Source organism: Chaetodon auriga, chromosome 22 (assembly GCF_051107435.1).
Source record: "Chaetodon auriga isolate fChaAug3 chromosome 22, fChaAug3.hap1, whole genome shotgun sequence".
NCBI classification, from domain to species: Eukaryota; Metazoa; Chordata; class Actinopteri; order Chaetodontiformes; family Chaetodontidae; genus Chaetodon; species Chaetodon auriga.
Genome location: NC_135095.1, coordinates 7485957 through 7511012, shown reverse-complemented (window position 1 = coordinate 7511012; position 25056 = coordinate 7485957). Strand labels below are relative to the sequence as shown.

At 42.3% G+C, this 25056-nt stretch overlaps 1 protein-coding gene across 2 annotated transcripts in view; it reads right to left on the bottom strand.

The window, feature by feature from the left end:
- The window catches only part of tbc1d22a (TBC1 domain family, member 22a), a 103157-nt gene that overhangs the window by 73147 nt on the left and 4954 nt on the right, over positions 1–25056 (bottom strand). For both annotated transcript variants that reach the window (XM_076722538.1, XM_076722537.1), the window contains exons 5-7: positions 22531–22713; positions 9120–9190; positions 1615–1743 (exon numbers count right to left, since the gene is read on the bottom strand). In XM_076722538.1, coding sequence (XP_076578653.1) covers positions 1615–1743; positions 9120–9190; positions 22531–22713 — 383 coding nt within the window. The remainder of the gene's footprint in view (positions 1–1614; positions 1744–9119; positions 9191–22530; positions 22714–25056) is intronic.

Below are 25056 nucleotides of genomic sequence, written 5' to 3'. Positions count from 1 at the left end.
CAATGAGAAGGATTCAGATGGCTTGCCAGTACTGCCACGCTCCTGCTGAATGTGTAAGTACTTCTTGCTGAAAACTTAGCTTCAAGAACTTCATAAGCCCATAATATAACAAGGCTCTGCAACTGTGAGTGTGTTTCAAGAGAATTTTTAAGTATTTCTGCCCCCTAATGGTCAAACATGTTATAATGCAGCTTTAACAGAACAGTTGTTGAGTTGAAATACACAACTCCAGTGTCTATCTACCGAGAAGCTACCAGACCATTCCTCATATCTTCTGATAGCTTAGAAAAAGAGCAAAGCCGCACTTTTTATAAACCCTTTCTCTTGGGATGGAGCGAAACTGCAGGAGTACTTCAAAAATCTTTCCACGCAAGCTGGGACTTCTACAGTGGCTGCATCCATAGGCATACACACATACACACAAGCTGTTTGGGCAAGTTACCAATAACTTAAACAGACATATATAAAAGAGACAGATGGACAGACACAAGAAGAGACAAACTATGGGGACAGATGGAGAGATTTCGACTGGCTGATGGGCTATTCCATATGAACAAAGACAGACACAAAGACAAACATAAGACGTATAGCTAGACGTCACGTATGCAAATATATCTAGAGCCTCTTAAACATAATACATACAAAAAACATACAAACCTACTGTCATGTGCAATTTGAGTGCCAAACCAACATATGTCCAAACACACATAATCACACACAGACAAAATAAATTCACTAGAAATCACCGTTCACTCTGTCAACAGTGTTGGAACAAGGAGAATTTGGCAGAAAAAGAGGCTTCAAGACGCGATCCAAACAATCATCAAAACAAAGTACGCCAGCTTTCTGGCACAGTGCAGAGGAGATCAATGGGAAATTGGACAGGATATGAGAAATGTGTGTTTTTGCTATCGACAGCCCACTTTGATGTTTCTTATCGGCTTGAAATGAATGGGATGTAGTCGAGTGTTAAAATGAAAGAATATGTGGGGGGAGAGAGGCTGGTAAACAGAGACAGACAGACAGAGAAAGAGAGAGAGAGAGAGAGAGAGAGAGAGAGAGAGAGAGAGAGAGAGAGAGAGAGAGAGAGAGTGTCCGTGTCTGAACGTTATTATTTAAAAGTCAAAGAAAAGTGTTCATTTAAGCAGCTCTCTGAAGCTTGGGGCTGGTTGTCTCTACTCTGTGAACACAGCTCAACCAAACTCCCTCCATGACAACACAGACAGACACACAACAGTCCTATGAGTACATGTGGGAGAAGGAGGAAGGGACAGAGAGGGGAAAAAAAAAAAAAAAGCATGGAACTGGTTCCAGTAATCCTGTCTGCGGGGCCGAATCCTGTCAAAGCACACACTCGCTCAGACAGACGCACACAAACATAAACATTAACAGCCTTGTGTCGTAGCTTTATCCCGAGGGAATACATTTGTGACAAGAAACTGTTCCTGTAATTGGAACTGGAACCTTTTGTCGTTCCTATTTCATTCTGTCCTTCAAGAGTGGGATTCATATTGTGTTTAAAAAAAGTCAGATGTAGAAGGAATGATAAAAAGCACCATGAAAAAGCAAACCAGAAACATCAGTGTTTGTGAGCTTGAGTGTAGGTGCATATACCTGTCTGTACGTGTCCTGATGGTGCTCATCATTGCGGGAGTCATAGTATTGCTGGATAAAGCCAAAATATTCTTGTCTCTTCCTCTGTAGGACGCTGTCTCTCCTCTCCGCATTAGCTGGTAGGTAACCCTAAGACAGGGCAAGAGAGAGACAAAGAAAGGAAAGAAGAAATGTTTTATTCCTTTACATGCCATCTTTTACATCATGTTGCCTAACATACACTATTTTTCCACTTACCACTCTCATGTCTATACGCTCCAGCTAATAGCTAAGCAGGCTAAACCAGTAGCTAACAGCTAATAGCCTGAAAGACTGGGAGCAAGGGGACCAGCAAGCCTGGCTCTGTCCAAAAGTAACAAAGCAACACCTCTACAGATCACTACTATAGCTATACCTCAAGCTATGCAAGCTATTGTAGACTGTACTGATACAAGCACAGGCCCATAAAATGTTAGTGACAACAGTTTCCCTACTAATACACCTGTCTATTTGCAACACACACACTTGTGGGTTCCACATGGGACTCATTAATTCAGCTTTGTAGACTTTCAGTAAAACTTTCTTTTCAATACCTGAAACTGCATGGGTTTCATGTTATGTTGCTCTCTCCCATATTTATTTGTCTGTCAGTACCATATACTATTTAATGAGCCTTTGTCTTTAAACTCTAAAGCCTTGACTTGCTTTGAGTTCTTAGCCAAATTCAATCGCACACCTGGGATTACACAGTCTGCAAATGACACACTTCTCTTTGCAAAGAAAACTTTCTGCTGCTTGACCAAATGTCTTCTTCCTCTGCGGGGAGCTACCTATGTGTCTCTGAATGTGAGTGTGTCTGTATACGTGTGTGTGCACACGCTTCTGGGAATGTGTTTGTCAGACAGTTTGTGTGAGTATACATTTGAAAGTGTGTATCCTCCTTGTGCGGCCAGGCTTACGCAATGAGGAGAAAGTCAACTCCAAACTGAACAGCAAATCTAAAGTCTACTAAAAGCGAGAGATGGGACCAGGGCCCCTGAAATATTCACAAACTTGAAATTTTCAAAACAGAACTCAAAGTGACTGCTAGCTGTAAATGTTTGACATCACCCAAGGGTCCAAAATCAAGGCCTCAGAGTCATTGTAGGGAGAAACAATAGGGTGACCTACCCCCCCGGGGTCCAGAAGGCAGGCTGTGGAGGGACTTACTGGAGGTGGCCATGCTAAAAAGAGGAATGTCGGGCTCTTGAGGGACTCTGATTGCTAGCTGCAGGATGAAAAGTGCTGGCGCGTCTAGGTTTAGGCAAAGGTTCCTAGCACAGGTCATCAAACTGCTGCCTGACTTTGTTCACTTCTGCACTATGCTTCAAGGTCTGTTGAGCTGCAGGCTCAAACATCTGACCTGGAAATGATAGGCCAAGTACCATCCTGGGGTCACGAGATGTAAGGACCTCTGAAATATTCTGAATTCTGTTTTACAATTGTATGCACATACTGTCATCATAAAGTGTGAAATCCTGTGGTGGACGAATAACAATAAGAAAATATTCAACATATGCCTCTATCAGAGGACCTTTTCAACATGACTCTGTGTGTGTGTTTGTGTGTGTGTGTTTGTGTGTGTGTGTGTGTTCTAAATCAAGTTCCATGATTCCGTGTGTGTTTTCTGCACGGCTGAAATCATAGGACCCTCGATGTGTGGCTGAAAGAGCCAAAGGTAAAGACTAAACGTCTTGTTTTAGTACGAGACAGAAGCTGTCATAGACCAATGCTCTATTCATCAGTCTGTCTGTCTCTTACATTTATTTTTTATCACTTTCATTTTTCTGAGAACGCAGTTTGGCTGCCGTTCAGTCACATCTGAGAGCAATTGTGTTTTGGACTGGCTTTAGTGGAATCGCCATCAAACTAGACTCATCTACCTGCACCAACACAGACAGTCTGCACATCAGGCTTGACTGGAAAAACATAACAGGCCTTAAAAGGCTGATATTGACTGTGTGTGTACTATGTGTGTGTGTTATCTAGGTGCATCTTTGTTACGACTCTGTTTGTTGTTTTTTGGAAACAGGCTGCCACTTTTTGGTAACACACTAGAAAGCATTCAGAAACACACACACACACACACACACACACACACACACACACACAAGTATCAATTTTGAGCAACTGTCGAGAGGAAAAATCAATAAGAGCTGCAACAGAAAGTTTCTCTTTTTGGAGAGACTAGAGGCTTATTTGTTGCACACAACGACAGCTTTGCATCCAGACACACAGACAGATATATACACTTAGTTAATGCATACAAACATATTGTGGAAAAATACACATCCTTGCTCCAAACACAGTGGTTCCACACTCATATGTGCACAGTATGACATAAAAACACACATCACATATCACATTCCCTGTCAGTCTTCCACAGCACTGTCATACAAACTATTTCTCCATTCTCTTTATCTGCTCATTTCAGTTACTGGGACTCTTTCACAGTCGCCCTCATGCCACGCCGCAAACGCGAACAATGCACGAGCAAGAGCGCACACACGAACCACAACAGGCCGGCTGGAAAACAGCGGGCTGCGATGTTACATGCACTCTGCCAAATGAGAGGGAGGAGAGCATGTGTGTGTTGAAGGTTAATGGATAGCTTAGCGGAGGTCAATCACACTGCAGCTGCATAACTGCTCGATAGGACAGGACCACACGCACACACACAAACAGGGAGTTGACTATAAAGAGGACACAAACTGTGTCACACGCTACACTGTGATTTGATTTTATTGCTACTCTTTATTACTAATCACAGGATGTTATAGGTCTGTGGTTTCTCAGATTACGAAGGCTATAAATGGTGCAAAATAACTGTCATTGGTTTTACACTAACGTGCATGTTTTAAGACTAGTTAGAAGGAATAGCATGCAGCCAGCACAAACCTGCCTTTTTGAAAATAAAGAATTAAAATAACTCAGTACTTCCTGCAGAAAAGTGCATTAAGTGCCCAGGATCTAAGTGTACTTATGCTTGAACCTGAGTGACTAATTCTCATTTCATTTGTGGTCTGCTGGTTAAAAGGGGTGAGTGAAGACAGTGAGGGGAAGAAAAAAAAAAAAATGAGAGTGAAGAATAAATGCATGACGGCTCTCCGTGACCTGCCAGTAGTACAAAATGTGGCGGCACCGCGCTTCCTCCTGCCTGTTAATCAGTCGACACCAACCTCATCTCTGCATTCTTCCTCACATCAATCTACGCCTCGATCCTTCCATCCCTCTAATGGATCCTCCACTTTAGTAAGCTCTCTGTGAAAAACAGGGGAAATATGCTTGGGGAATCCATTTGGGGAATTTAAATGATTTCTTTTTTTTTTCCTAGTGAGTCTTTTCGCAATCTAAATTGATTTCTACTTAGCAGGTGCACATTATCCTGGAAGCAGACTGGAAACAAACTGTCCCACTACGGGCGCAGCAAAAGTTGGGCCGACACAACTTTATTTTTGCAATGCTCTTGTCGCTACGTGTCCATTCTTACTCTTACATCCGGTCAGCAGAGCTTCTCTAAATGATTTGAGCCGACCCACATGAGAATCTATTTCATGCCGTGACTCACCGCCCCTCAACTGCAACGATTAAAACTTTGCAGAGATAAAGTGAGGCATTATTTTGCAGCTGCATGACTTGTTTCTTACCTCTAATTCATTCAGAATGCACTCCCATGCTGCATCTGTGGTTTTCCAGACTAAATGGCCAAAGACAGGTAAGAGACCCATTCATCCAATCAGGTGTAGAAGAGTTTGTGTTGGGACCATGGGGCACATTTTACACTCTTAATTGACCATTTTCTCTTGATCTTTTGTGGAAAAATTTCATTTATTAATTAATTAATTGATTAATTTATTTTAAATCTAAACTAGTTGAAATGCTTTCTCTGGTACCTAATTCAATGCATATCATCCCACCATGGTGATAACTGTTAAAGTCTATGCAGTTAAAAATAAATAACAGGATGCAAATAGATGCAAAATCCACGTTTCACTGATCCATCCTTAATCTCTTTTGTTTTCATGTCATATTTATTGTGGCTACAGACTCTGAATATCAACGACCTCTCCAGGTTTTGTAATTCACTAATTGTTTTAGCCATTAAAAGCTGACCTCGGTACAAGCTCAACAGATTTGAAGATACAGGATGTATTCAAATTCAAAAACTGTTAACTGTGAGTGTGTTTACATGGACATGTATGCACACTCAGCATGCAATTTACACAAGGTTTTGCAGTCATGATCATAAAGTTTCAAAGAACTGCGGTGTAATCCAGAGGAGGAACTGTGCAGTCCGTGCTGCAATTCTGCTTTTCACTCATCTTCGCTATCAAGGATGACCTGGTGAGAGATTTCCCCGCATGGTTGCGAACCAGAGATTTGCAAACAAATAGGTTGTGTCTTTCAAATCCTGGTCTCAGGTCTGTTTACAAAAAGCAATTGCAGGATCAGGTCTGAAAGTTAATATTGAGAGGTGACAGCAGGCCTGAACTTCTCATGAACTACTGTCAAGGTGTACAAACTGAAAAGGAGGAGAGTGTTAAAGCTGAGGAGTGAGATGCCTCGAACCATAAATCTGCCCCATACATTTATATAAAAAACTGTTATTTAGTCTCAGGCAATGTAATTATGTGCACTGTTGTAAGGTAGCAGTAAAACACAATAATCTCTAAATCTGTCCCTGCTGCCACTGTTTCCTGATACATCTCATAAAACCCTTTAGCCTTATCAATATTTCCACAGCCAGTTAGTTTTCTCCTCTCCCACTACTTCACATTTAACAGCCACACTCCATTAGCAAATGTACATATTGCCAAAGGCTGACATTCTTCCACAAAGCAGAAAAGTCATTTAATTTCTCTTTTCTCCTTCAGGCTCGGACACAAAGTGCTCTTTAAAAAAAAAAAAGAAATAAGATGGTATTATTTCTGAAATAATAAGAAGTTCAACCGGATGTGTTTTTGTGGCCAGGGGCAACCTGTGGAGCATCTTGCTCAAATACCGAATGAAGGTGGAGGGAGCTATCCAGCGAGGATAAAAAAAATGGCTCTCTCTCCATTTCAGCCTGGTTTCTTTCACTCTTTTTTTTTTTTTACTTTTTAATTTCCACACTGGCTAATAACAGCAGAGACAGTTATGAACAATTTCTGTGATGCGGTGGTAAACGTGGGCCAATGGGGGAGCATTACAGAACTCTAACCTCAAAGGGAAAACTTGTTTCTCGTCTTTGTCAGGTAAAGAAGAGGGCTGCTCAAGCACGCCTGCTGGAGGGGAGAGAAAAATCAAATAAGTCGGTCCACGCTGGTGAGCAGAAGGGCACAAGGGACACCACTGGAGTGAAGTTTTATTAGGTGCCTCTGCCAAGTTTATGGAATACAGCAAGGGCTCTGTGAGTCTGTATGTGTGTGTGTGTGTGTGTGTGTGTGTGCGTTCCAGACATGAGAATAGATTTTTTTTTTTTTGAGTCTGATCCCTCCTATCTATTTCTCCACTGGATCATACCACAGACAGGACAGAGAAGGCAGTCAAGTGTTTGGACACTTCAGAAGATACGAGTGCTGTTGACACTGTGCCCACTTTTCGCTTTAATCCAAACCTTGGATTTAACCCTGGGATAATTCACGCCGCATGAGGCTCAGAGATCTAGAAATCTATTGGAAATCCTGCGAGGTGGGGCTGAGATAACTTCAGATATGGATCTGAGGTCTGCGCGGTAAAAACAGCCCCTATATGTTTACAACCCTGATTCCAAAAAAGATTGGAAGCTGTGTAAAACAGAAATAAAACAGAATGTGATAACCTGCTAATCCTTTTCTGACATATACTCAATTGAAAACAGCACAAAGACAATATATTTATTTAATGTTTAACCTCATCAGTGTCATTGATTTTTGTAAATATATGCTTATTCAGAATTTGATGAGCAGTACTCCATTATACTGCATTTCAACTTGGTTCAAATCACGTCCAGTCCAGTCTTGTGTTGACCACGTTGGAGAGGAAGACACCAGCTTGGTTTGAAACAGAACAGACAGAAAGTTGAAATTCAAATAAACAGACTGTCTCCTGAGGAAACAAACCAGCGATTTAGGAGCCTCCGGGCTTCAAGGCTTCGTGGCGTTACGGCTTCAAGAAGGACGAGGGTGTGACAGTGAAGCTGTGTACGGCTGTGTTCTAACAAAAAGATGGCTGAGCATCCGCTTGGACAACAGACAAGCAGATTACTGCCGAAGAGGCTTGTGGGGCTCCTGTGATGATCTTAGCTTAGCATAAAGATTGTAAGCGTGGGGAAACAGCTAGCCTAGCTCTCTCCAAAGTTCCAAAATCCAACTACCAACACTTCTAAAGCTCTAAAGCTGCATTTCCCAAAATGTCCAACTATTCCTTTAGGCTAAATGCTGCAAAACAGAGGAGGAAGAACTCCAGTCTTCTCCTTCTCTTTCTCTCTCTTTCTTTTTCTCCGCATTTCTTCTTTTTTTCTTTTCTTTACCTTTATTTTTGTATCTGGTTTCGTTCTTTCATGCTCCTTGAGGTGGTTCATCCATCATTTATACAGACCACGGTAAACATGTACTGTAGGTACACACATGAGCGCACACAATTGATCCCCATGCACGCCTGCACATGTAATGTATATACCCTAAGACAAACATCCAAAATCGAACAACCCAAACGGGAATAAACCATTAATGGGGTGTTATCTGTGGTACATTAGCTAAAACACACACACGCACACACACAAACAGCTGAAGTGCTCAGGCCCCTCTCCTCCCCCATGCCTGGCTGCCTACACGGCAGTCAATGCTTTTGCAACTTCATACGGCATTATGAGCCGTCACTTCAGCAGAGTACCAAACAAAGCAGACGTTAATGGTTAAAGCGCCCGGTTGGTAACCTCCCACCACCAAAAAACATAAACAGGCGCACACATAGGCACGCACACACCTTTAATGACATCTTTTCTGCGGCACATTAACTATTGTGCAGTAATTAATGGGAGAGTCACGGCGCTCAAAAAGCCAGTCTTCTCTCTGCAGACTCGAAGCTGTACACCACAACAATGGCTTAATGAGTAAACACACCGCGCGTCTCATGAATTAATTATTTGTGCCTCGCAATTCATTTTCCCGATTGAAGTTGGGGGGGGCAGGACTGTTACCAGTCTTCATAAATCAAAAAAGGGAGGGGGTTGGGAGAGAAACATGACAGCAACTTTTTGTGCGTTTGTGTGCATGTAGGCTTAAGATCCTCTGTGATGTGTATTATTTGTGTGGCTTTATCTGCGTGGGTGTGTGTGTCTGTGTGTGCATTTGATGAATCCGTGTTCTCACTTTTAGGTTTATGTGTGAGGTTACAAAGATTTCTGTCTTTGAATGCAAGTGTTTTTATGTTTTACACAAATTAGTGTTTATTTCAATGTGTCTGCTGGCGTCTGAATGCACAGTTTATGCGTAAAGCATGTGTGTATGTATAATCTGTGGACTTACTGAAAGGAGTTTCCACGTGATCGGTCGGACCTGTCGTGGGATTCCAGACCAGCTGAGTTTCCGTAGCTCCTCTGTAAAACAACAACAATAACGCCAGAGGGTCATTAAATGATTCACCACTGAGGCTTTGATTTCCCTCTAGAGCCCAACTGATTAACAGCAGGATGATAATATCTCCTGATATCACATTATCAGATGTGTCCATATTGGCGTAAAAAAAACCAACAGATTGTGGTAAAAAAAAAAAAAATGCCAAAGATAACACTTGTACTACAAAGTTTAAGGAGTCCTTATCAAAATTGCTTATTTTGCATTCAAATTGAAAAATGAATGTTGGCAAATATGCTGTTATTAGATTTTTTAAACTGAAGAAGGTAATCGCTGCACACTCTGGACCAGTGTGACTAACTAATATTCTAACTATAATATATGACATAGAGATACTTCCTTGCAGAAAATGCTTATTTCCTTGCAGATTTTTGATTCTTCTTTCATTGCCTGGTGCTTAACGAGCACCGGACTGCATTATATATCTGCACAGAGAATTTGGGATTTTGATTTCAAACATCGATATTGGCATCAGCCTCAAAATCCATCGTCTGTCAAGCTCCATTCCCCTCCCTTGTTTTGAACATTTCTGACCTCAGATAAAAAAATGACGCAATAATCAAAGACAAAAATCGAAAGACATATTGAGAAGGAAGGGGAGAAACTCACGTCTGTTTCTGTCTCTTCAAACAAAAATCTCTTTCTCCACCATGATTCATGTGTATTTCCCAGCCTGCAGCTGTGAACATTTGTATCTATGGCACAAATTTAGCCCAATAAAAAACTATTTTCAAACCACAACTGGATTAGCAATTCATTCCTGGACTCCATTCAATCAATCTATCTCCCAACAAGCCAACCAACCATGTGCTCACCGTCCAAACCTCCCTTCCTGTCTCTCTTTTCCTTTACCGAAATTATCTGATGGGTTAGAAGTGGATTATTAACTACGCTCTCCTGTGGCCGGGTGGGAGCACCAGGAGGCTATAATGTAAAATAAATCTGATGGAAAGGTGAAAATTGAACTTTTAAATTGGCGGAGAGTAGTTCCCTTTGGGTCCACGAAGACCCAGAAAATCTGGCTTAATGTTAGGTGCTACACATTATTCAGGCCCATATCCCTCTCACTCTATAACACACACACACACCCAGATAGTATTAGAGGATGGGTGGGTGTAAGCATCACCAGTGCCTCAAGAGAAAAATTACTTATTGTATTTGGCAAACTGTGTCTTCCATTTCATCCTATTTCCAGTGAATTAAACATAATAACTGGACTACAATAACAGGTGCAGGATATAACATCCCTGCACCAAAAAGAGATCATGTACCTCTACCCAAGCAGAGCTAAAGCTTTTTTTTCTCTTACACTTACTCACTCATGCCAAAGTGTCTCCATCCAGTTCAGCCACACTGAGCCATATTTTGGGTTATGAAGTAATAGTCGAGTCAGATTATGTTAGATTATGTCCAGATACCCAGGACGCTGAAGCTGCTGAATTCTTTTTGGATAATCCATGACACAAAATATTCTTCACAACATTCTTCACTCATCACATCACTGAGTGACCTTGTCTACCAGGATGAGGCAGCTTGGGATGTTGAAGATATGACGTGTGCGTTTTTCAGCAATGTTTCTCAAGAAGTGGGAGGTCCCTGGATGAGTTCTCACTCACATTAACTCATCCGTTATTCACAGATAGGTCTCCCGCTGCCCGGTCCCTGCAAGTCTGCAACCCCCCCCATTAGCATTCAACAAGATGAGTTGCCACAGCCGAACTGAGACAAACATAAAAAGGCAATGGAAATCTCTTCACTTGTAATTGCACTGCCACTGTTTTACCTGCATTCCAAGAGTGAAGGGAAGAGGGGGAAATTGATTTCCGTGCAAATGAAATGGCACCGCCTGAACATACTTTTCTGAGGGAAAAGGGAACAAATGTACCTCATGAACAAGCCAAATTCTTCCTCCGCTCTTATTCAAGGCACTGGCTGAAATTGATAAGGCCTTCGTACAGAGTGAACGATATTGATTAGCGCTGCCAAATGACTCTGCCTTGCCTGTTCTTCAAGGCAAATGCAAATGCAGAGTCAGTGACAGATAGTAGAATAGGAAATAGCAATCAGCTAAACAGCAATGGGCTAAGTCCATTGGCTAAATTGAGTGAAACGCATTAGAGCTTGTTCAGCTGATGGGAGCAGCTATTTATTCGCTACAGTTCTTGTGCATCTTCCACTTAAAATTTCTCCCTTACCTTGTCCCCAGTGACTTTAATTATATAGAAATTCAATACAGTGATCTAGCACACAGTACGGCTCTGCTGGTTTCAAAAGAGTCAGAGCCTCACAGTGTGGGAAGGTTTCGATTACACCAAGGTTACCTGTGCAGTAGCAAGCCGTATCTAAAAAGATAGATAAAAAGAAACTCCCTCACACATGACACAGACCATAAAAGTTGCATCGGTGCTGCAGGTTTTTCCATGGATTTGCTGTGCATCTTTGTTCCTTCCTATCTCTCTCTTCAGGACTACAACAAGTGAAAGGCAATGTATGGAAGTGTGTGTGTGCTGCTATCAAGTTATAGTGTATACAGGCATGGGAAGGCTTTCAGATATAGTTCACACTTTCCTTGTAATGTACATGCCAATATTCACTTTGACACTTAAAAGGGGAAATCCACCAAATGAGTCTGTTTAGAGGTCTAGTGCATATGTGAAAGAAGTTCTATAAAACCCTCTTGCATCTCCAGAAGGAGCTTTATGACATCTAATGAATTGCTTCAAGTGTCTCAAGAAATCTGGTGGCGTGGAGTTTAGCAGACCTCTGTAGCCTGCTGCTCCTCCATCCTTGAAGCTGAAACCTACAAGTTTTTTACATCGCTGAATCTCTGCCGCCAGTACCTGTGTGTGTTTATGCTCGTCAGCTTGAACGCATGCATTACGTTTCTCGGAATGACGTCCACCTTTTACGCATGCAGAGAGGGACAGCCACTGTGAAGTTACGCAGAAGCTGTTTTCAAGTCCAAGCCTTAAATGGTGGAATCCTTATCCTATGCGCACCTCTACATTCATTATGCTCTTAACAGCTAGTCAATGGTTTCTCTCCTCTTGCCTTGCACCCTTTGAACCTTCATTTGCACTGTCAGACAAAGAAATGAGTCCATGAATCTTGTGGACTCGGGCTTAATTAAACTATGTTATATTTCCCCCACCTGGCATTAATCTCACCATAGGGGGTGATAGAGAGGAGGGGTGAAGGGACATGCGGCACAAGTTAGCTAATGGTCTTTACATCCTGATGCTGCAGTGATCTCCAGAAAGCCGTGTCCCTTCCGGTCAAACACTTGCATTGCAGGTGAAGAAAGACTGTGTGCGCTGAAGAAGCATCTATTCTGGTGTTTGTGTGCGGGTAGGGTATGTATAACTGTGTGGCAAGGGCAAGGGGCAAATATTTACTTGGCACCATGTGGCCAGCAGAACAAGCAGATGTGCGCGTTAGACCCATACATCACACACAGAAAACCGCAGACACAGCCTCTACTCCTCGTCTTCCAAACACTCTCCAGCAGAGAGCCGGACCACTGCAGAATCCAAATCACAGTTACCCCAACGTGAGTCCAGATGACTTATAGACCCACAGCTAGACTGTCAGAGTACTGATGCACTTGCACTGGTGCAGTACACAAATGAACAATGGTAAATTTGACTTGGAAAGATTTTTTTCACCATATTCTAACATTTTCACCCATTTTAATTAGTGGGCTAAAATGCTGCTTGAACACGAGAGCTGCAGTTGGAAATATGTAATCCATAATCTATGATGGAAATGCACTCTTGTAGGAAATGTGTCTAAGCCCCTATTTCCTAAATACTTTCTATAGAGCCATACTCCAATTCCTGAGACATAAAACTCCATTTCCCACAGTGAGCAGAGACAGAGAGGGCGACATGAGCATAGTTGACGTACAGGCTAAATTGCAGATGTCGTTTCATTAGTGAGAGGCTAGCTCATCTCTCAGAAAACACATCTGACTCTCTAGGGCATCTCTTGTGCATTATGAATGAGACAGCCAAGCCCCAGCTCCACTGGAATAAATTAAAGGCATTTCATGACATTTTGAAAATTAATCTGTTGTTTTTGCTCAGCAGGCACTTGTCACAATGTGGGCGAAAAAGTTTCTGCGACTGTCCCGGAGGCGACGAGGGACTAGCTGTCCCCGTCAGTTTCAGTGAACAAAGTTAACAATGCAAACAAGCCATTTTTAGCTGGGAAATTTGTCACTCTGCTCTATACATAGTGATCTGTACAAAAAAAAAAAAAAAAAAAAAAAACATTAAATGAAATTGTAAAGACATTCCTTTTGCAGGTCTTTCGAAAAAAAAAAAAACAGAGGAAACTCATTAAAGCGAAAACTCAATTTAGAGTCAATTCACCCCACAGGCAATCATTTCAAAGTATACATTTAGAAGTGCAAGCGGGGGCAAGCGAAAACAGAATTTCCCCTTTGGGACCAATAAAATACCACATTATTATATACATGCATTGGAATTAGTGTGATCAGTATTGTGGGTGTTTATCATGCTGGCAGGAACCGACCTCAGGGGGATCGGTCTGGAGAGACAGTCTTAACCCTGGAGGAAGCTGTATTCCTCACTGGCATGAAAAACACTTGTAACATTAGCAATGTGCAACTCAAGGGCAACTGCTGCTAGTCTTTCCTCTGCGTCTACTGTATTCCATTATGCATGAACTTACAGGGTTGCACTTTGTCTTGGCTGGAGTTAAGCTGGGGACCACAGGGGGTGATTAGGACACCATGTACCTTCTGTTGAACACCCACAACAGCTGCTCTGATGTGGGACCCTCAGAGGTAATGAATGCTCAATGACTCTTAAAACATTCAGAGGGCAAAATATATCTAAATATCATGTCTGTTTTACATTAAAACTCACAAAAGGAGGGAAGGTTATGGCAAATGAACACAACGTGGAGTTTTCCGGTGCAGTCACTTATGTACCTTTGCCGACAGCAGCACTAGTGAATCAGCTGGGGTTGGGTGCCTGTGTAAAGGCCAGCTCAACTGCACTGTAATGTACTTGCTGAGGGAGGAGAGAATGAGTCTTATTCATCTCTCTGGCCGACACTCTCTCAGCCTGCATGGGGATCTGAACCACTTACACGTGGTTCACAGGACCGTTTCTTTAATATTTTGGCTACACAACACATTTTCAGAAACAAATATTCAATATGTGTTTTTTGGCAGGCTTTTACAAACACTGTTTCTCATGAGCCCACGACCACGAGTCGAGTGTCCGCGGCTAGTTCAGACAAGAGAGGAGCAAACAGTGTGTGCATTTTTAGACAACAGCTAAAAAGCTGAAAAAATGGCTTTACACAAGAGCGTTGGGGGACACTGTGGATTGGGGCTGCAACTAATGATTCTTTTCATTCCACATTATTTTCTCAACTAATCAATGAACTGTTTTGTCTATAAAATTACAGAAAATAGTTGAAACTGCCTGTTATAATTTCCCAAAGTGAGGTATTTGTCTTGCATGATTTAAACAGTTCAAAGATAATTGACTGTCATATATAACAAAGAAGGGGATCAAATCTTTGTGAGGTCAGGACCAGGAAATGCTTGCAATTACAAAATAAACAATAAAAAAAGAACTGATCATGAAAATAGCTGATGCCATCTAAGTGCAAGGGCTGTAGTGGATGTGAGTTTGTCTTCAAGTGTGAAATATAAATTCCTGGCGTGTTTCATGTATTCAGAAAAAAGGATGAAAAAAGTCCTGGCAGAGGAAGGAACAGAGGGTACTTGACATGACAACAGGACTTTGGGCTCTCTACTCGAGCTCAATGTAAGTATTCATTTATGTAATCCTGATGATACCCAGGAGTCAAGTGCCACTACTAGCATCAGGCATGCTTTCATAAAGGACTGTTTGCTTCCTGAGTGGGCTGAAACAATGGAGATTAAATGGCCAAGTGAGGGCTCGTACTATAAGCTACCAAGGAATATGAGGTGCTTGTGTTTGTGGGGGGTGGAATCAAATCAGTAAGCATGAGAGTGCGTGTGTGATTGTAAGCGTGCATGTGAGAGTGTGTGTGCCTGCACTTCTTCCATGTCTACCCGTCTACCTGCCTGTCAGTCAGTCTACCTGCCTGTGTGCATGGTTCTGTGTGAAGGCCAGTAAGAAGAATAGAAGATGGAGAGGAGCGAAGACGTGCTGTCAGTCAGTGCTGGCTGAGCAGGGAGCTGATGGGAGCAGGAGGGAAGACGCTTGGCGGGCCGGAGCCATGCACTATTCAGGCATCATTCAGACGGAGCGCAACCACTGGGGCAAAACACCACAAGGTTCTGCGCGATACACACTAACACACGTGAATACCACACACACCTGCCAAAACTGGGGTTTGTATTCTGCAGCAGGGGCTGCCTCAGCAAATCCAAAATCAAGGCTGCGGCACTTAAGGTTTGGACCGAAGTAGCACACCAATCAGTGATTTTATCTCTTGCCTTACATCACTTTTCCTGGAAAATGCAACGATCAGAACGCTCACAAGTACTGTACAATGTAGTGTTGTCCTGACCACCTGTCTAATACCCATGAAAGTCTTGCGTAATATTGCTGTGGTAAAAAGGAGGCATGCCATTCCTTGTTGCAGGTATTGTCCTGATGTCATGCAACGCTATTTTGCCACTGAGGTCAGAAAAACAGCACAATCAGGACAGACACCTTTATCATACAGTGTATTAAAAAGTTAAGCTCCCCTCCTATAAACCTTGAATGCTGTGAGAGAGTCCTGAACGGTCTAACTCATCTAAAGGACAAAGTGATGGCGCCAGGGAGCAGACGGCTCGTAAACTAATGGGACTCTTGTAAAAAGATACTCCCCCCTGGATTATACCTGCTCAGGAGGCCTGATGGATGGCCCAGATGGCTGGGAGAGGACACCGAGCATAGACGAGCGTTCAGGTGAGAGGATGTGTGTGTGTGTTCGAGAACGTGTGTGTGCTCTTTTGCGTGCCATAACAAGGGTTTGTATAGTCCATTCCCTGAAGCTCATCTTCCCTTTGACTGATTTAGATGAAACAGGTTTAAAAACATCTTACCTGGTGACCGTTTTTTTTTTTTTGTTGTTGTTTTATGAGGGGATACACAGACATTTTAAATTTCAGTTCTGTTCCCCTTCCAGGTACTGGTTATATGGGAAGGAACACTTTGCAGCTATTCTAAAAAACAACTCGTTAATATGCCAAATTGAAATCAGTGCAGTGCAGGATAATGAGCTACCACAGTGCAACTGGTAGTGAAAATGGTAACGCTAATGGGAAGGCTGCAAGACGAGGGTCTGAAACCTGTTACCCACAATGTCGCACATTCTTGACCAAAAATGACTCCAGCTCTGCCACTGAGGAATCCAAGCTTAATTTTCCAATTAAAGTTAGTAAATTACTAAATAGAGATAATGAGTCGCAGGATTAAACAGTTGGCAGTGGACACAATATATCTTGAACTATGAACTGTAACGGCTGCAGTAAGTCTAGTCAAGCTTCTCTTAGTAAAGAGAGAGTGAAAAATTAACAAGGAAGACCACCGTGTAACATATGAATAAACTAAGGCAGACAATCTGGGAGGCTCTCCCGACACAGGAGGCAGCTGGTGGTTGGGCCAACCTTATTAAGTCAGGTGTTTTGCCTGGGGATGTGCTAGGAGGCAGGGCACACACACATGACCATGCTTGCACACATGCATATGCACCACTGACTGTTAGTGTGGTTACCCTGCTCGGAAAACACAGGGGAGTACAACTTTCAAGCAGGAAAAAAAAAGAGAAATAACAAAATGCTGTGACTTCAAGATTTAGCATTTTTCACAGTTTCCATTTTCTAAGAATAGGTCACTTGAACAGAAAACAACCTGCAGTGCATTTCCTCTATTCTCTCTCTGGATTGCGGGTTATTGAGGTCTCAAATAAAAAAAAAAAAAACCTTCTATTGAGATTCACATGGAAACATTCTCACTGTGAAGTTGCCAAGTTTCCCGGAGATTTACCCATGCAGACAGTCTAATGCTGTATTATCTCTTCTTCTGCGCTTCCCCAGCCTATGACACACACCTCTGAAATTGTCACACATGGACAGTGCTTTCAAACGAGGCATTAGGACTGAGTTAAATTGAATTACATCGCCACTTCCCACTTTGATGGCGGCTATTAACTTTGCAAACAGTGCTGATGGTAAGCCTATCATATGGTGGCTGCTGTGTAACAGGATTGTAACACTACAGAGTGCGGAGCGAGCAACTGTGGCAGAGAGCAGCAGGCCTCCTGAACGCAGTTGCTGCAGTGAGGTTGATGGCAGTTGGGGAGAAGCGCACTGGAGTGGTGGAGGTGTAACAAAGAGCTGCAGCACCCCCAACAGAGGGTAGAGACACACCGACAGGCAGCAAGGTAATGAAAGGAAGCGTGTGGGTGTGTATTCTTGTAGGCACTTATTTGTTGTTTTTTTCCATTTTCTTGTTGTTGGTTAACAGTTTCTTTGGGTTTGTATGTTCTTGTGTGTTACTTATAGTGTTGCTGGTCCATAGATGTTCAGCATGTGTTTGTGTGGGAGTACACTTGTGAGGTGAACTCTGCCTCATATAATGACCACACAAAGAGCAAACAGAAAACAGGAAAATAAAAAAAAAAAAAAGAAGAAGAAGAGAAAGACACACAAAGAAGGAAGGGAACTGATGAAAAAGGGGAAGTAAAGGATAGAGTAAGGATAAATTGCCAGGAAGGAGAAGAGGGGAAAAGGACCATTGCCATAGCAACAGCAGTATTTCTACCATCCAGCAATAACTGCTCGGTGTCAGATGCCAGCTCTTGGTATTAAAATCGATTAAAAAGAAAAAGATATGCAGAAAGTCTGTAAAATCTGGCATTGTGACTTACAGACCATCACAAAGCAAGTGGCTTAGGGAAAGTATACGACACTACACACAGTCCGGGGCGGGGGGTGGGGGAAACATTTCGACAGATACAAACACATCTGAACACACGCAGAAAAACAACCACATACACAAACACTACCTCATTCTGACTTTTGGAGAGAGCTGGCAGAAAAATAATAAGTTGTGTTCAGTAGCTGAAAACTATTACAGAGTCCAGAAAATGTGTCAGAAAACTTGCTTCTCCTCATTGTTGGCATGCAGTAAAAAAAGTCATTGACTGTTATTGTTCTTTGTATTTACTGCTGTGGAACACAGCTCCCTCTCTTTCTCATTTGCTCATGTTATCAGCTCACTTGCACTCTCTCTCTTTGCCTTTTTTAAATGAGTCTTGCTTTGTGATGTTAATAAACAATGAGAAATGTCTACCTCATGCCCTAATATGGCTACTAGAGTACTTCCTTCTATTGTGAATGAACACAGGTTGTAGTTTCAGCGGGGTTCAAGTTTGACCAATCAGTGACAGAGGCAGTTGTGGTAAGTGAAACAAGAAGACAAGAAACAAGAAGTGAAACTCGTGAAACTCTCAGCTGAAATAACTCCCTTCTCAATGGGCGTTGAGTGGGTGCTGTGTTCAGGCTCACTCAACAGACAGCATCGCCTCAGGACATCAGGAATAATTAGCAGAGATCAACCTGACATCAATCACCCTACACTCACACAAGCGCGCAGGTCATCACCTTCGACAAGACCTTACATGCTAAACAGACTGCTGTCACAACCCGTCACAAGGCTCAATGGAGAGCGAGGAAGGGAGAGATGGGCAGATTTTACGCGATCAAGACTCCGAAAAGAAGACACTGACAAGTGAGAAAAACTTGTGGAAATGTGCGTGTAGGGGTGCACACTGCTGCACCTTTCACTCTGCTACACGCTCTGACAGGACAAACTCTGCTGTAACAAAAAAGTGGAGAAAACTATAATGCTAAGTTATGGGCCAAGTCGATCATTTTGGCAAATCACACGCTTTCAGTTCACACACTGACCAACACAGTCAGACAGACACAAACACCTGTGGACTCCAGAGACTGGCAGCCCTGACATGTCGAGGGGCTTGGCCCAAAAACATGGTTGCCTCTGCAATTAATTACACCATTCAAGTGAGGAACCAACCCATGGATCATTCCCACCCCTCCTACACCCCGTCCTGAGCTCAAGGACGATCGGTCGAGTTTCTCTTTTACACGAGGGGGCGTCATCCCTGCTAACAGTGTCCACTGGTATGTGTGGGAATTTGTATGAGTAGAAATATGTGACAGATGGCGTGCAGGAACAATGACCTCTGCTTTAAGGACAAGGAGTTCAATCCATCTTGTCATCTTCCCCTGAACTGAAAACTGAAAAAAACAGATGCTAATGTGTGAATAATTGAAGGCTTGATGTAAAAACAATCACATCAGTATTTCAGAACAGAACAACTTTCTACACCACAGTCTAAAAATGATCACAACTATGACTAAATATTATTATTTACTTTTGTGCCTGAAATACTTGTTACAGTGGGCTTCAATTCCTTCCGATGGTGGCGATTATATCTTTTTGTATTCTCATCTAGATCCCATTCTTTGTGGCCGCAATGACCCAATTTCCCCATGGGGATCATTAAAGTTTCATCTTATCTTATCTTATCTGCTCCTATCCCTCTCCCTTCCCTATCACCCCTCATCACCCCCCTCCCCAAATCCTTCACTTAATTATGTCCCGTGAATGAAGTTCATCTTTCATGCTGCCAGCAGCCAGCAGCATGGCTCGCCCGTTCTGGGCTATCTAATCATGGCGCAGAGACTAAACTAAATTTAGACAGCCGGCTTGTGATGCCTGGCAGGCCCTAATGGGGGCTGACATCTCAAGACACTCTGCTGATGTACAGGATACACTCTGCCCGAGCGGGCTGCAACCACCATTGGCCAACGCTGACGCTTGTTTAGTTCAAAAAGTTTTCAAGGGGATCACACATAGAGGTGACGCACTGTGCTGACTAAGGCCATTCAAACTTAATGAAATCCAGCATTTACATTTTAGGACCTTCGCCAATGCGTCTTGTGTGTGTACCTCAAAGTAATCTACAAGTGGCGAGTAAAGCAGCAGCACAAAGGGGAGCAAACACACACACTTTTATTCAAATTGTAAACCAATCAGCCACGTCTGTTGACAAAATATGATTTGCGGATGCGGGTTAACACACTGGTCAAGATAATCGGTGCCAATGCACATTCTCATTCATCATTACTAGTATAATAAATGTACTGAGGAATATCTGAAGAAATGTTTAGACCTTCTGTTTACATGCATATAACTGGAGTGAATTTTGACACTTGCTGGAAATTAGAGCTTGCCTGAGTCGATATATCAGTCAATATTAGCTTATTACAAATATATCAATATTGACATGTATGTCAGCTGAAGTCCCAAGAAATGTCAGTACAGTAAAAGTCTCAGATATGTTGTTTATCCACCAGAAGCACTTTCAGGTTAATATTACTAGTAATATTGATATTTCAAGTGAAAAATACGGCGATTCATAAATGACTAAATGTCAAATTAAGGGGATCCTTAAAAATAAATACTATCAGCCGATATACTGTTCCCAAAATCATCTATTCTGACATCCGCTTGACAAATCTAGTATCTATCAGTGTATACTGAAAATGTCCCAAAATAAAAACCTTCCAGTAACAACATGAGGCATACTACAACACCCTGTGTCTTATAATGTACATGATGGAGGGAGTGTTTGTATTTACAGCAAAGAGTTGAAACAGTGCAGTACAACAGAAGAAATCTGAATAAATGACTTGTTTCTAATAATAGTCTGTCTCCAATTAATGCCTGGTCACCTCTTCAGTTGTGGGAAATTAAGACCATAGCTATCATTTGAGAATGGCTGCTACAGTATTTAAAATGTGCCATTTCTGCAATGAAACCTCTCAGACACACTCCTTTTGAATTTACCCATTCACTAGCTACGCATTACATTTTTTCAATTTTCTCCTCCGGTCTCACTTCATGCTCCCCTTGTGTCAGGTGCACTAAGCACACACATATGCACACACACACAGTGCAGTACACACGCACACACAAAAACCACTCAAGGACAACAGATGTACATCCTGAATGTTAAACCAGAACACATCTGAACTCAAGGGGGCTCTTAGAGATTTTACAAAGAGTTTGGCAGTTGAATAATCCACACAGCTCCAACATTTTGAAGTTCAGCCTGTGCTTTTTCCACAACTGACGAAAGCCATGGGAATACACTTTGGAATTAACTTCAATTTAAAGCACTATTTTCTTTGGTCACACATTTTTACAGCCTGCACAAATCCCCTGTCCTCATCCAGGGGATTGATTCCAAGCAAGAGGCCTTGACTGTTATGACTAGACTGCTATACATTATGATGGAGATTCACAGTGATTATTAGTGTTGTTAAGTCAAGGAACAACATATTCAACATTTTTTGTTTTTTTTTTTATTTTTTAACTTGAAAAAGTCTTATTATTGTTAACTGACTGCCTAAATAAAAAATGTGATGTTTGATTCCATCACACTACTTCAGCAGGCCACAATCTTGTCCTGTGCAATGGGTTGACGTGTGCTCCCCCAGTGCTGGATTTCCCTTCAGATGCTGCCATGAACTGCGATATTTCTTTAGCTCAAGAGTCATTGCTTTGCCAACTTTATTCCACACAGCCTTAGTTTTAAAATATATGTACAAACTCTTCATATTCATGGCAGCAACTGCTCTTTAAAAGTGAGAATAAGTGTTCAATCACATAACATGCTGTTGGTAAGTAACAGACCAGTCACTGGCTGCATGTTCACTTGAACAGGCTAAATTGGCTTTGATGTAAATTGACTCGTCAACAAGTTAACGCATTGCAGTTGCAAAAAGTTAGTCTCTGAGGGCAAAAAGTCAACTGTAAAGAGGGACGTCTGCAAGGATTTCATGGCCACTGGGGTGGCAGTGGTAGCACACAGTCTCTGGGGTTGGATAAACAATAAAGGCCTGTCGTTTGGTTAGAACAAAGGCCTGTCATTTGCTTTTGTTGTTGGTGGTATTTTTTCTCCCTTGTAATCTGCATGTCCAGATGGCTGGATGACTTTCCCACTCACAGCATCGTTAAAAGCGCAGCACAGCTGGCAGACGGAGAGAGCAAACTCAGAGTGAGAGGCAAAAGTGTGCAAGGAAGTGAAAAAGTGAAAGAGCTTGGAGAAAAAAAAAAGAAGAAATAGAAAAAAAATGACAAAAGCTGAGAAATACAGCACAAGACAAGAGCAACAGGGAGACCAGAAGACTGTCCAAGAGCGCACATCGTTACACACATGGAGTGGAGACTTTTGGATGAGTATCTCTTACCCAGATCTGTGTTCGGCCCAGCCAACAACTGTTTGAACTTATCCAGACGGGACGCTTCCCTTTCGGTCATGGCCGGGGTGCCAGATGTGTTCTGGTCAGCCATGCGAGCCACGAGCGGGATGACGGGCGGCCGGTGGGGCAGAGACCGTTGTCTGTGGAGGGCTGCACGCTCACCTGCTGCATCTGGTGGGAGGATAAAGAGTTTGTTACAGAAACACATGCACACAAGCACACACACGCAACTCAGCTGACACAAAACAAACAAAGGGCTTTCAGATGATGCAGCACATAGTATACACTGATAAATTATCAAGCCAACCATAGAAGGGCCTCTGTTTAGAACTGCTGTTAATACCTGATTTTAAAGTTCTTCTGCAAAATCCAGTAAAACAAGAGTAAGAGTCTACAGCCATGCTAGCAGCTGTATGAGCAGCACAGTGGTGCTTTGAGCTACATGTGCAAGTTAACATTCTCACAATGACAACTCTAACAATCTAATGTTTAGCAAGTAGAATGCTTCCCATCTTCACTGTCTTAGTTTAGCATGATAGCATGCTAATATTTGCTCATTATCTTATAAAGTACAGCTGATGTTGAGACAAATGTAATAAGTTTCACTAACTGGACAAAAAGTATTGGACAAATAACAATTTTGACCTGATGAAGCCAGATGAAAGGTCCAGAGGTCATCATTGTTATTACTAACTGAGGGGTAGAGGAATGTGTGAACCAAATTTCATGGCAATCCATCCAATGGTTTTTGAGATATTTAATTCAAGGCCACATGTCAGTGTCATGGTGGCACTAGATGTAAAGTCAGTGGCTGGCCAACGTCAGTAGGATTCATCCCCTGGGGGGCATGACTGAACAAAATTTCATGGCAACCCATTTAATCATTGTTGAGCATTTAAGCCTGGATCAAAGCGGTGGATGGACCTGCTGACCAACAAGCAAACTGTCACTGCCATCCTTTGACCCATGATGCTCACATGGCTGAAAGTTTTAATGAGCAAACTTCACCCAGAACACTTGTCATTCGAAAAAAGGTTTATAACAAATGTACATGACAGTCCAAAGGGCCCAACATTATTGAGCCCAGCTTCTTCTGAACACAGCATTTTTGGTATCGCGCTCTTAAACTTTGATTGGCCTCTTCCTGCGGAGGGGAAAATGTTCTCTGCCTACAGTAGGCTTTAACTTGAGCAGTGGTAAGGTGACATGATGTGAATAACAGTGATTAGTGGCTGCACAGTAACTGCTGTGCGCAGCAACTTCCCATCTTAGCTGGCTGACTAGTTAGCTAGGTCCCGAATTCAAGTGGAGGAACTGCATTTTCTGGTTAAGTGAGCAGATATTTTTAGATCTAGAAGTCTTACCTGTGTTACACAAAGAACTTAGGAGGAATTTAGCAAAGACTACGAATTACATCATGCCATAATAACCTAAATTTAGAAACGAACAGGCGTACTGTCTTTTAGCATTTTTCTGTGGCTCCAAGCAAGGTGCTAATGAAAGCAGTTACTGTTAGGGGCTTGTTTTGCAATGGGCCCCAAGGATGGCAGCAGCTGTAGTTGCTGCAGATTTTGTGATTCAACTGTGAAGCCTTTATAACTTGCAGACAAACACATTCATTCAGTCTGCTGAGGGCCACATGTTCCCCCAGATGTGCTTTAAAAAAAAAAAAAAAGACAGAACAGAGACAAACAGTGGCAACCATGCAGACAAGCCATGAACAAGCTGGTGAGGTCGGGACTGCAGTGTGTTAAGGGGTGCTCCTTCTGTCACACTGAACACTAAACAAAAGTTCATAAAGATCCCTGTGAACAGCACTGCCAACTCCTTCAGTGTTACAGCAAACACCGACACATATACTGCGTGTATTCACACAAACGCTTCACTGCAATTAAGAAAACTGGAATGCTGCCTATTTTAATACCCTTTTCAGTTTTTACAGGAACAAATAAAAAGCTACAAATCTGTTCTCAACTGCTTTATTTGCACTTACAAAAATTAAAAAAGATTATTAAAGCCACCAGAAGCTTCTTTGCAGTGGAACCTTTTGTGTGATTTTAACAATAAGCCATTTTGATAGTCCATTTAATAACTTTTAAAGGGCTATAAAAGACAAAGCCAAGCTAGAGGAAGTTAGTAATGTTCACTTGTCAGTGTACTGCACAGCGCACACAGTATACTGCATCAATAATTACAAGTAAGGAAGGAAAAATTATATATATGAAAGCACGCAAATAGACAGTGGTTCCCCCATCCTCTATTACAGAGAATTACAGCAGTAAAGTGTGTATTTCTGTATGAAAAATCAAAAGACACAACACCAGAAGCTTCAGAGAGCCTGATGACCACCAACTTCTCTGTATGAGTGTATTTGTGAGTCCCTTTCTCTTTAAGCTGCAGGGTTAGAGGGATGGACAGTGCCAAGTATGAGTTTATAATGTATTAGTATATGGAGAGAGTCTGGGCCTCACGAATAAAAGCCATGCTGTGTGCCATTATCTAATTAGACTGGGA